The sequence below is a fragment of the Sciurus carolinensis genome, chromosome 8 (genome assembly GCF_902686445.1).
Source record: "Sciurus carolinensis chromosome 8, mSciCar1.2, whole genome shotgun sequence".
NCBI lineage: Eukaryota > Metazoa > Chordata > Mammalia > Rodentia > Sciuridae > Sciurus > Sciurus carolinensis.
The window spans coordinates 69,020,172-69,033,598 of NC_062220.1; the positions used below are offsets into that span (position 1 = coordinate 69,020,172).

The 13,427-nt window shown below is 33.2% G+C and overlaps 1 protein-coding gene across 1 annotated transcript in view; it reads right to left on the minus strand.

Moving 5' to 3' along the window:
• The window catches only part of Pnpla8 (patatin like phospholipase domain containing 8), a 44,599-nt gene that overhangs the window by 17,371 nt on the left and 13,801 nt on the right, over window positions 1–13,427 (minus strand). Inside the window, 5 exon segments of the mRNA XM_047562028.1 lie at window positions 2,004–2,032; window positions 2,035–2,060; window positions 6,213–6,384; window positions 7,840–7,934; window positions 9,413–9,564. Coding sequence (XP_047417984.1) covers window positions 2,004–2,032; window positions 2,035–2,060; window positions 6,213–6,384; window positions 7,840–7,934; window positions 9,413–9,564 — 474 coding nt within the window.

Below are 13,427 nucleotides of genomic sequence, written 5' to 3' on the forward strand. Positions count from 1 at the left end.
AGTATGAATGAACAATCTACAACTCTCCAAAAGACACAAATATAAAGTTGAGAAAAGATTTTAAATTAGATATTTCTGTATGGCCCAACAGATATAAGTACTGAGACAATTCTGAGAAAAATATTAGAAGAGAGTAAAAACAAAAGATACATTGACTGTATAATTGAATTTGACATCAGACAGTCAAGAAGGCATATATTTCTAAATCCTTATGTGATAATTGACATAGCAGAAGTAATGATTAATAAAAATGTCTTAAAGATTAATAAGTACACTATTTCACATTTTATTTACAAATTAGTCTTTGTTTTGTGCTCTCTGTAAGTATTATGACTTTAGTAAAGATGAAACATACATAATGCTTCACAAACTCATAGGGCTTTCTGATCCATTATTAAAACTTGGTACTGATTTTTTAATTTTTTAAATTTGTTCTAATTAGTTGTACATGACAGTAGAATGCATTTATACATTTTGGTAGCTGATAACTTTTATTAAAAAACTTTAACACCAATCACCACACATCTCAGATTTTACTGCTGTACATTGAATGTATGTAAAATGTGTTGTATGATGATCTGCAATATACCCTTAATAGGCAGAAATATACTAAGGCCAAAGTTTTTAGTGTCCTATGCCAAGCCCTGCCAAGGACCCATTTGCTTTGCTATTTAATAAACCAGTCATAGCCTGAATTCCTATAATTCCTCTGTCTCTAGGTTGCTATGGTTAAGAGTTGGCCATACACTGAAGTTCAGAGGGTCTTTCTATAATTATTACAGGTAAAAATTATTATAGGTATTACATGTGTAGGTGACTACTCCATTTATTTAACGAAGCACTTTTTAATGTGGATGAAGTTTCCTCATGCTCATTCTATTCTTTATTCAAAGTTAATAACTTCTGTGATTTGGAAGCAAGCAAACAAAAGGAACCCTAAGATATAGGGAAAGAAGAGGCATAGAGTTCATCCCAGGGTCCTCCCAAAAGAGTTAAGTCATTTTCTTTATCACAGCCTATAAGGCCCTGTGCACAGTTTGATCTGCCTACTGTGCCAGCTTTATCCCACATGCTGCCCTTGGATTCTTGAGCTGTAGCCTTCAGGAACTCTTTCAGTTCCTGGAATTCTCTATGACTCCTCCTGCACAGCCCATTCCCTTTGTCTCTTTGCCAGAAATGCTCCTACTCATCAGCCTTCACGATGAGATCTCAAAGTAGCCTCACTTTACATCCCTTTAACTATGTGCTTTGAGAGAACTGTTTCTGTATTTCACAGATCTCATTCAAGAGAGTATGTCTCATTTGTGTAATTATTTCATGACTAGCTATGTTGCCGTACAGGACTACAAACTCCATGTCTGTGTTTGCTTACAAATATGTCCAAAGTGCCCAGCACAGTGCTGCCACAACGGATGCATAGTTGATAACTGCACAACGAACGAAAGTATGAAACGCCAGAGCTCAAGAGCAACAGAGGGAGCCGTATTTGTTTGATTTTTTTCATTACAGTTTGTCATCCGAGAATAAATACAAACTACATGGAATTCTTAGGCACATGAATTATATTCCTTAATCAAACAAGTATTATTAAAGAAAACAGAAAAGCAGTACTCAGATCATTAGGCTTCAAAACAAATAAATAAATGAGGAGCCACACTGAGATTATATATGATACATAAATTTTCTCTTTAAAAAAAATCTAGGGGAGGAAATGCTAACTTTCCTTAAGTCACTAATTTAATTATGACAAAATAATTCTTCCTTACTTTTAGTCTCAGACTTTCATGTTTTTAAACCTTTGTTATACTTTTACTAGATACAGAAAAGATCTAATCATCACATCCTGGATCTTCATAGAGTAACTCAATGTATAGGGAATTAATAAAATCTATTAGAAGAAATTTCTTAACAATTTTTTCCTTAACAAAAGAGCCCTCAGAATAACTGTTTTTGTCAGACCTTGTTACAAATGGATATTTTTTAAGATAATACACTACACTTACCTTAGGACATGTAGGGTTTCTTGCTGTTCAATCATTAGTGCAGAACCCATTCTATCCCTTTATTAAATGATAAGAAATAATATATGTCAAAATGATTTTCTTTCTTAAGAATCAGAAGACATGAACTTTTTTTCTTTTTTAGCACCAGGGATTGAACCCAGGGTGTTTAACCACCAAGCCACATCTCCAGCCCTTTTTATTTTTCATTTTGAGACAGGGTCTCCTTAAGTTGCTTAGGACTTCACTAAGTTGCTGAGACTGGCTTTGAACTTTCAATCCTCCTGTCTCAGCCTCCCAAGTCACTGGGATTACAGATGTGTGCAACCATGCACAGCAAAACATGTACTATTTTTTTTTTTTTCCGGATGGTGCTGGGGATCAAACCAGGGCCTCAACACTGCCAGACATTGTTAAGACACTCTACCCCTGAACCATATCCCCAGCCCAAAATATGCACTATTAAATTACTATTTGCCTATGGCTTTTTCAGTACTATAAGGAACAAAAAGAAATATAACAATCTCCCTAAGAGGCTTATAATCCAATTAATGCATATGAAGCAATATGCAGTGGTTTATTAACCCCTGATTCAGACTATAAGTATAGTTCTGAGGTGGAAAAATCAACATAGGATGTAGTAACCGAGAAAGATGTACGGAAGTGTAATTTGAGAAAGATACTGAAAGATGGCAACATCCTGAAAGCCAGTACCTATATATGGCAAAGGCATAAAATAGAATAAATCTATTGTTTTTAGGTTCCTGTTGGCAGAATATAGAAGTTGTGTTAGACTGCAGGAGTGCCAGGTATAGTGGTGCATTCCTGTTAATTCAGTAACTCAGCAGGCTGAGGCAGGAAAGATTCCAAGTTCAAGCCCAACCTGGGTAACTTAGCAAGATTCAGTTTCAAATAAAAAATCTAAAAAGCAGTGACAGCAGAGAGTTTTAGCTCAGTGGTAGAGGGCCCCTGGGTGTAATCTCGAAGGTAAAATTTTAAAAAGACTGCAGAAGTATTCCACATACAGCATAGTTACCTAAAAACCAGGTCCAGACATTTAGACATTAAACTTGCTTTAGTGGGTAACACAGAGCTGATGTCATAAAAAATGCTTTTAGAAACATCTCAGCGGGTATTTGAACCTAATGGGTCACAATTTTTACAATTCCATATAAGGGAATTTAATTTCAATGCGGACTTTTTTTTCAGACTTAAAGATTATTCTCCCTGACTAAATATAAATACTATGGTTTTATCCATCCTTCTAAGTAGATATTTTCCCAATGACATTTTTTTCAAACCACACTCAAGTTTCTCAACTGGTAGTGAGTTTCAATAAGCATAATATTTACAAATTGCTTGGTGATCTACTCTTTACAAACTTTTATAAACATCAGTGTAAAATACTAGTGTAATACTTTACAAAATGAACAAGGTCCTTATCTTTCCCAAGCTGATCTTTTACATGAAGATCAACTCAGTTTACTCTGCTGCAAACGCTGGTCTAAATTTGGAACAGAAATTCTGGGAGCATGCTGCATTCACACTTTCAAGCTAAGTTTAAACTTTGTTATTGTTGTTGTTAAAACTTTGGTTTTACTAAAAGAGTTAAAATGCTTTAATGAGTTATGAGTATAAATTTGAAGAGAAACAAATGATAATTGCTTATGTCAAAAAAACACCAAAATATTTAAATATTCTCATCAGATGCTACTGATGCTATAATTAAAACGCTGCCCATAAAATAACACAAAGACATTATCACAGGAAAAAACAACAACTCAAAAGTGTTCTCAAAAAACAATGAGATAAAAAAAAAAAAAAAAAGTCATGATAAACAAAGAACCAGAGGGTAGGTATGGTAGGGTATAACAATAGGGCCCCCAATGAATCACACTTCCTGAAATCCATGTCTTTATATATTGCCCCTTCCCACATAGACCCTTGGTTGAGACATAAGCAAACATGAGATAAAACTAAGTCCTGATAAGTGATTATGCACTGAGGATTACCCTCTCTGGGAACTCTGAGATCTGAGATGAAGAGATGAAACCCAGGATAGAAATGACCATGTGAAGAGAGACCCAGCTGTCCCAGCCATATTAACTAAGCTACCAGTTACCAGTAGCAAAACTGAATTCAGGCAAGAATAGAAGAAACGCTGAATCAAATCACAGAATCATGGAGACTAAATCGTAATTGTTTTAATTAAGCTACTAAGTTTTAAGAGTTAGTTTGCTTTGCTGTAAAGGTTAAGAGAAAATCAAAGAAAGGAAAAATTAACCATATTTAGTTTATTAATGCTATGATTAAAAATAAAGAAGTCTTTGAAAAAGCAAACATGAAATAGTAATATGCAAATATGTGAATTTATATAAAAATAAATAAAAAAAAAAACAAAAAAGATTGGACATTATACTCTTATGCAGACAGATAAGATAGAGATGGTGTTTCAAATCAGTGAAAAAAAAACGTACTTGGTAAAGATACTGGGGACATTTGAATTAATATGAGAAAATAATACAGTTTGACCCTCTTATAACACATGTCAAAATGAATTTCAGGTGACCTAAGAATATAAGTTTAATAGAACCTTAGGAATAGAAAATAATGTAAATATGTACCTACTTTCAGGGTAGAAAAGATTGAGTGTGAAAGCAAAGCTAAAATCATTATAAAGATATGGTAAAAGAAGGTTTTAAATTTTCTTCATTAAAAAGATGAGTAATTAGAAAGCATTTTTCAATATATGGTTATAAATACAATATAGAGTGCAATATCCTGACAGTAAAATGAGCAAAGACCTTGCCTCAAAATTCACAAAAGAATATAGTCAGAAAACAAACAATATTGAAATCACTAATAAAGTGACTTCAATTGAAATACCAGTTTCAAAAACTGTCAAACTGATATATTTTTAAACATTAAATTGTTGTGTGTTCATGAATATTTCATAGGATAGAAATACAGATTGATTCTGGTAGGTAAGTAATCTGGGCAATCTGTTTTATATTATCTACTTTTAAGATTTTTAAACATGCATACCCTCTGACACCAAATTGCACTTCTAGAAATTTTCCTTAAAGCTATGATCAGAGATTTAAGTAGAGATGTAAGATGTCTATGGAAACTGTCTTTTGAACTACAATGAAGTCTTAAGCATCCTTCTTTTCCAATAGTAATTTTTTAAATAAAAAATAGCAGGGAATAGTGAACACCGTCAAAGCATGTTTCAAAAATATTAATGAGACTGTAAAAGATTGTGACAAATGTTAAATGAAAATGCAGATACCAAACTACATCCCCAATTGTGAAGGGAATGAAACACACACACACACACACACACACACACACACATACACAACCCCCTCCAGAAAATTCTAGAAAGAAATGTTGGTAATGCTTTTGATCTTAGTAGAATTACTGATAATTTTCTTTATATATTCTCTATTTCCAAATGATGAATATTTTAAAATGACAACAATTACTTGATTCAATAATTATGTGTCTTACAAACTGATCTATTGGTATATTCTGAAATGTGGGCAGAAATTTAAAGTTTCCTACCAAAGCAATGCTCACAATCACAAAAAATTAAAAGCAATATAAATGTCTTAAATGTCCATAAATATCATAAATGGAAATGGTTAAAAAAACACAGTAGAACCATACTCCGGAATATAATGTAACATTTTAAAATGTATCAAGAAATTTAAATAAAGCTAAAAAAAGGGAAAGGCTATCAATTTACAACTATAGTGTCAGCTCTACAAAATGTATATAAAAATGTATACAATCTAGGAAAACCTAGAAGGAAATATATTGCAAGGTTTATAGCTTTGAACAATGGGATTGCAGTTGATTTTAAGTTTCTACTTTCAACTTAAACTTTTTGATTCATAATATTGAATGAAATTTAAAAATTATTAAAGATCTTGGAATAATGACTTGAGAACAGTGTGCGATTGTCCTCCACTATGTACAAAATAGTCTCATATTTTTAAAAAGGTAATTTTAACTTTTACATGCAAATATCATGCATATGAACCTAAGAATTTATGATTATAATGTGGCTCATTAAAATAGGAACAGTGATGATCTCCAATTAGTGGTATTAATAATTTAAGAATCTTTATTTTTTGTATTTTAAAAACTATAATATGCACATACACCTACATAATTAGAACATGTTTTAGAAGAATCATAACTTACTTAAGAATCTTTTCCCATGTTTGACTGTCGTAAAATGCGTGGCTCCAACTCATTTTGACTGTCCCAACAATGACATTTTGTGAAAATACATCGGATCCTAATTTTCGATAAAGTTCTTCACATTCGTCCAAGGGCATGTGGAACAATCCCAACATGAAAGCTAATATGGCTCCTGAAAGAAAGAAGTCTTAGTTTTTATAAGCATTGATGTTACTGTACTTATAATTTTAAGATCTTCTGAGTCATAGACCTGGCTAAAATTTTAGCTTTAATACTGGGACAATTCTAGCTATGTCACCTGAGACAAATTCCTTCACTTCTCAATCCTAATTTTTTTACCAGTAAAATAGGAAAAAATAATAACTAAAATACTTAAGCCCCTTGTACTGGGACAACACATGTAAAGGGCTTTACCAGGTCCCAAAAATGATTAAATACATACTACCTCAAGATGATATTATAAAAATTTTTAAATATATTAAAATGTTCTTTACATTAAATGTATAAGAAAGAAATCATGGTTGATAATTGTCTTTCTAACAAAAATTACTTAGTTCTAGTCATAGAACACAATATATTTAATAACTCACAAATTCATTAAGCAACTATTCTTTCAAGTTGGTTCTAGAACCAATGTAATTAAAGAAATTAAACACTCTGGGATTTCCTTTTAAATAGCTGATTTCATGTGCTAGCTGTAACTGGAAGGAAACACCGCCACCTAGTGTGTCTAATTGGCCTAACCCTTAACTAAAGAGAAAAGGGAGGAGAAAGTTTATACTATACCAACCACCTCCAGGTCTTCCTACCCGACTCTCCCTCCTACTGGGGATTTAACCACGGGTACTTCACCACTGAGTTATATCCCCAGCCCTTTCTATTTTTTTGAGAACGGGTCTCACTAAGTTGCTTAGGGCCTTGCTAAATTGCTGAGGATGGCTTTCATCTTGCAATCCTGCCTCAGACTCCAGAGTAGCTGGGATTACAGGAATGCGCCACAACGCCTGGTCCAACTAGCAATATTTAAAGGGAACTTTCCTTTTTTCTTTTGGTACTGGGGATTGAATCTAGGGCCCTCTACCACTGAGCTACATCCCTGGCTTTTAAAACATTTTTAATTTGAGACAGGTTCTCACTAAGTTGCAGAGGCTGGCTTTGAACTTGTGATCCTCCTGCCTCAGTCACTGGCATTACATGTCCAACTAAAAGTAGCTTTTTAAAAGCACAGATTCTCACATTTTTCAATTTAAATTCTGGCTCCAAACAACAATATAAAAATGATACAGGGAGCAATCTTCTCATTGAGAGACACCTCTCACAAAAAAAAGTAAAACCTTATCCACCTTTAATTTTCTATTCATTCAAGTACAATGTTTGCCTTCTGCTTCATCACTTTCCTTACAATGAATATACCCTAAAGCAATAATTTATAATCTGCCATTGTCATGGTGGTTTATTGAAAACGTATTACAAAAGGACACTAAAATCTTTCTGAATGGTAACTTACTTACAATAAACATCTTTACAGGTTCATTAAGCAAACTGAAAGATTACTCATCATCAAAACATGAAATCAATGCCCAACACTTCAGAGAATAACCATGATCTTTAGACTAATAATCATTACCTGTGCTTACTCCACAAATATAATCAAAGAGCTGATGAACTGGTTTCTGTGTAAGTTCAACTAATTTCCTCAGTGTCTGAAGAGCAACCACACCCCTAAGGGGGGAAAAAAAAAAAAATCAAATGCAAAATGGGAATTCCTATTTCAAGAAAAATTAATTCAAGTCATTGAATAAAATAATCCTATGAACTGCTTTTGTAGTTTGTATACTAACATGAAAACTAATATACAAGTCATCATCAGTAAAAATTACCTGACCAAACTTTTAGGATCATTTTTTAAAATCCAATATCTAAATAAAGGTATCAAACCTGTGGTATGGCAGCACATTTAAAAATGAGTACTAGAATACACATTTTGATTTATTCTTTGAATTAGAATACAAAAATATAAGATATATTTTTAAACACCTCAACTCTGAAAAACACCTAAAACCTCCCCTGACCAACTTTGGGATGTCACACATTGGGGTTTCATCTCTTATCAATACAATGATCACCTGTGCTTCTATATATTTGTGTTTTATGTAGTTCATTAGTCAGACTTTTTCCCAACTGGGGACTGAACCCAAGGGCACTTAAACCTCTAAGTCACATCCTTAGTCCATTTTTTAAAAAAAATATTTTATCTAGAGACAGGGTCTCACTAAGTTAGATAGGGCCTTGCTGAGTTGCTGAGGCTGGCTTTGAACTCACAATCGTCCTACCTCAGTCTTGAGAACTGCTAGGATTATAGGTGTGCACCATCATGCCTGGCTATTAGTCAGATTTTTAAGCTCTCTTTCATTCATTCATTTTTTAAAATTCAGTAAATTTAGGACAAACCTCTGCAGTAAGGTATATTCACTAATACTGTTGACCTTGTTCATTTCTAAATCTTTGCCAAAGGCAGGATATACTTCATGAAGGAACATGAGAAGACGAATGAAAGTCAAATTAGGGCATGTACACAATATAAATAATTCTTAACACTGGGACAATATATAAAAATCAGTGAAAAGTTCTATTCCCAATACATGATATAGGCCAGATCATTCCTAGAACAGTAAAAGTAGGCACCACAAAATTTAGAGTTTCGAATTTTGCCTTAATACTGCCAACAGGAAGTCACTAGAAATCTTAAAGACAGTTTAAGATTAAAGTAGTAAGATGAAGATTGATAATGAAATTATCTTCTGAACAAAGAATGGATTTATTTCTTGTATAGGACCAGAACTGGCATGTGCAAGGGAAGACATGGGGAACCAGGGAGTTCGTGACATAGAATTTTTTTTAACTATCACTTTAAATTATAAAACAATGCTAAGATTCTTGAAGAATAATGGCTGATAAGTTCATGAACTACCGAAAAGATTTAAAATATCAAATTAAAATATATACATCAAATCAAAATAAAAGTGATTCAAATATATGTTGGAATATTTCATAGACTCATATAGTAAATTAATAAAAATATCAATTTCATGTATCTTAGAATTTGATTTTATAATAATATAATTATATCAAATCAGTTTTTTTGATGCCTAAGGCTGAACTGATTCTGTGGTTTTTAAAAGTTATTTTTCTACTCTTACCTCGTTCCTCCACCATCAATTGTGAGAATTCGGATACCCCTCCCTTTCACAGGATCCACATAGCCAATTAAGGCCAAAATTTCTCTTACTGCAGCCTGAAGAGTTTCATCCTTAATTTGTCTAAGTCGTAATAAATATGGAATAATTTTTTCCTGTATTGAGAGAAAAGATATTTGGTTGGTTTTGTCAAATCAAGAAGAAAAATGTATGATTTTTTTTAACTAACACAAATAGATTATCACATAAATTAGAGGTGTCAGTATTCATTATTTTCTCAGTAATCATAAATGATAGATTAGTTTTTGATATGTTACTATCAATATATATTTAGGATATGTTTGTCCTAATACAGCAGACAAAAAGTAACTTCTAGCCAAATATCTTCTTTAAAATGTGCAATGCTTAAAAATTAGAGAAAATAAAACTTGCTTAATACAAATTTATAAAAATATTAATTGTGACAACAAAGGTTAATATCCTAAATTATATACATATTTTGTCCAAATCCTGAAGAGGATAAAACTCCTTCATAGTAATTATTAAAATTAAACTGTTACTAAAAGGAAAAACAATAAACTATCTTGTATATATTTCACACGGGACAAAAAGAGACCTGTAGTACAATATAAACAAATGTTAATTTATAAAATAAAACTGAGGTAGAAGATAAAAGATGACCATTAAAATTAAATAATAAGTTCAAGATGGGGTCACTGGCATGTGACTGTAGCTCAGCTATTTAACATACTGAGGAAGAAAGTTTAGGGCCAGTCTAGAAAACAGAGTCAGACACTAGCTCTTAATATAAAAAATAAAATGAATTATTTAAATAAACCTAGGTCTGCAAGATTCTAAGTATTAAACTTCATATTGCTGGTGACAGGCAAGAGTTTAAATCTTAGGGTTCTATACTGAGCTTTCATACACAGGAGCACTTCATATAGTAAGTATCCCAGGTTTAAGGGAATGGCTAATGCACTTCTGCTGTGTATCTATAGCAAATGAAATAGTTTTCCAAAGTATCACTGTTTTCTTTTTTTATAATCAAATGTGAAATATTACTGCTCTAAATTTCTTCTTCTTTTTATCCTTGACTAGTATCGAGCTTCAAAGTGCCCTTAGAAGAACCTGAACAATGGTGGAGTTTAGAAAGGCAAATTTCCATTTCTGGTTAGGATGGAACAATTTGTTACAGATCAATGATCATGCCAAGAAAACTAGAACAGCTTGATAAAACACAAGAAAAGCACCATCTGTTTAAAGGCATCAGAGAGCTGCTGAGGCAATGAGCATGGAAGAAACTAGGAATCTGAGGAAGGGATAATTGCCAGGGAGTGAGCTGATAAACTACAGCTTTTCTTTCCTTGGGGCACTTGCTGATTCTGTGAAGAAGCAAAATGATGGGAAAACGGGCCTGTTTCAGACAGAGGGCCACAAATGAACAGAGAAAAAAGAGCTTAGCATTTAGTCTCATGGAGTTCAGAGAGACAAAACTGAAGACCCAAGGCTCTTGGCCCACATGTGTGATTTTACTTCAAGACATTTGCAGAATTCTGAAACAATGAGATATGAAAAGGTAAGAAAGCGAAGATGATGACTTCTGGAAATCAAGAGTGAATTTTTTTTTTTTAATTCTTGGGACTGTATAACTCACAAGGGTGGTGGCAGTAAACACACAGGCTCTCAATTGAAAACCCTGGAGGAATGTGGCCCCCAAACAGGGAAAACTAGGGGTCTTAACCAAACTGTAACCCAGCCTTGACCTAAAAGAATGAATGCCCTAATACCACCAGGCCAAGAACAAAATCAGCTCTCTGAAAAAAGGAATCTGGAGCCTATGCAGTTTTGTTGTTACTGCTGCTGTTATTTGTTTTTATTTATCACGTCCAACATCCAGAATACATGTTACAGTATGAAATGATCAAAGACCAAGGGGGATCCTCTCATAATTACTAATAAAGATGCTAAAATAAAAATAAGAAAATTAGCATTCAAAAGCAACAAATATCTACAAAGTAAATTCAATGAAAGATGTGCAAAACACTCAATGAAAATAATGGGGGAGCATAAAGATGACCCCCCCCAAATGGAATAATTTACCAAATTCATGGCACGGAAGACTCCATATTATAAAGATAAAATTCACCCCAAATTGTTCCATAAATTCAAAGCAATTCCAACATAATTTTCTTCTCCTGTATTTATTTTTCTATGGATAAGTTAATTTGAAAATTTATATGGAAATATGGTAGACCAAGAATAACCAAGATAATATTAAAGGGAAGAACAAAGTTGGGGGATTTATACTACCAAATGTTAAATTTATTATAAAGCTACAATAATTTAGGTAGTGTAGTACTGAAGCAAAAACAGGTAAATATGCCAATCGAACAAAATCTAGTGTCCACAAAAACAGACTTATATAAGTGACCACCTTTATGACAAGTCTTTTCAATAAATGGTTCCGTGTCAATTGGACATGTGTATTTAAAAAAAGTCAGAACTCCTATTTCACACAATAGATCGAAGTTTATTCTAGATAAATGATAAATAAAAGCAAGAAAAGTAAAACAAAATTTAGAAGAAAATACAAGAAATGAAAAATTTCTTCAACAGAACACAAAGACAAATATAAATTGGACTAAATTAAGATATCCATTCATCAAAAACAACAGAAACAGTAAAAAGGTAAGCCACAGAGTGGGAGAATATATTTGCAAGGCACACACACACACATATTCTGCCATAATATATAAGGAAATATACAAAATCAATAATAAAAAGCTGGCTAATCCTCCCCCACCCCCCCCACCCCCGCAAAATGGGTAAAAAGTTTAGTTGGGAAAGTTCTCAGCAGAGTATACAATGCTGACTTGCCTTAAGCAATTTATAGAGGTCACTGTTTTTCTTTTTTTTTTAATTCATTTTTATTGTAAACAAATGGGATACATCTTGTTTCTGTTTGTACATGAAGTAGAGGCATACCATTTGTGTAATCACACATTTACCTAGGGTAATAGTTTTTGATTCATTCTGTTATTTTCCCCCCCCACCCCTCCCACCCCTCTTATCCCTCTATAGAGTCCCTCCTTCCTCCTTTCCTGCCCCCTTCCTACTCCCTATATGTGTCATCATCCGCTTATGAGTGAGATCTTTCGTCCTTTGGTTTTTTGAGACTGACTTATCTCACTTAGCATGATATTCTCCAACTGCATCCATTTGCCTGCAAATGCCATAATTATATTATTCTTTATGGCTGAGTAATATTCCATGGGGGGTGTGTGTGTGTGTGTGTGTGTGTGTGTGTGTGTGTATATATATATATATATATATATATATATATATATATATATATATATATATATATATATATATATACCATAGTTTCTTTATCCATTCATCAATTGAGGGGCATCTAGGTTGGTTCCGCAATCTGGCTATTGTGAATTGAGCAGCAACGAACATTGATGTGGCTATATCTCTGTAGTATGCTGATTTTAAGTCCTTTGGGTATAGGCCGAGGAGTGGGATAGCTGGGTCAAATGGTGGTTCCATTCCAAGTTTTCTAAGGAATCTCCACACTGCTTTCCAGAGTGGCTGCACTAATTTGCAACCCCACCAGTAATGTATGGGTGTACCTTTTTCCCCACATCCTCTCCAATACCTATTGTTGCTTGTATTCTTGATAATTGCCATTCTAATTGGGGTGAGATGGAATCTTAGGGTAGTTTTGATTTGCATTTGAGGTCACTGTTTTTCAATGCTTATTATTTAGGGAAGGATAACAATTTTCTTTGAACTATCTAGAGCTTCATTCATAATGAACCTCAATATCCATTTCTATGGCACATTTTTATTGGTATTGCAGAGTCCTTAGATTTGGGATCAGTTATGAAATGTTAGAGAATCCTCAAAGTTTCAACTAGCAAGTTTTCATAGCAGACTAAAATTGAAAACTACTCAGAAATCCATCAACAGTACAACAAATAAATGTAATACACAATGAAATACGAAA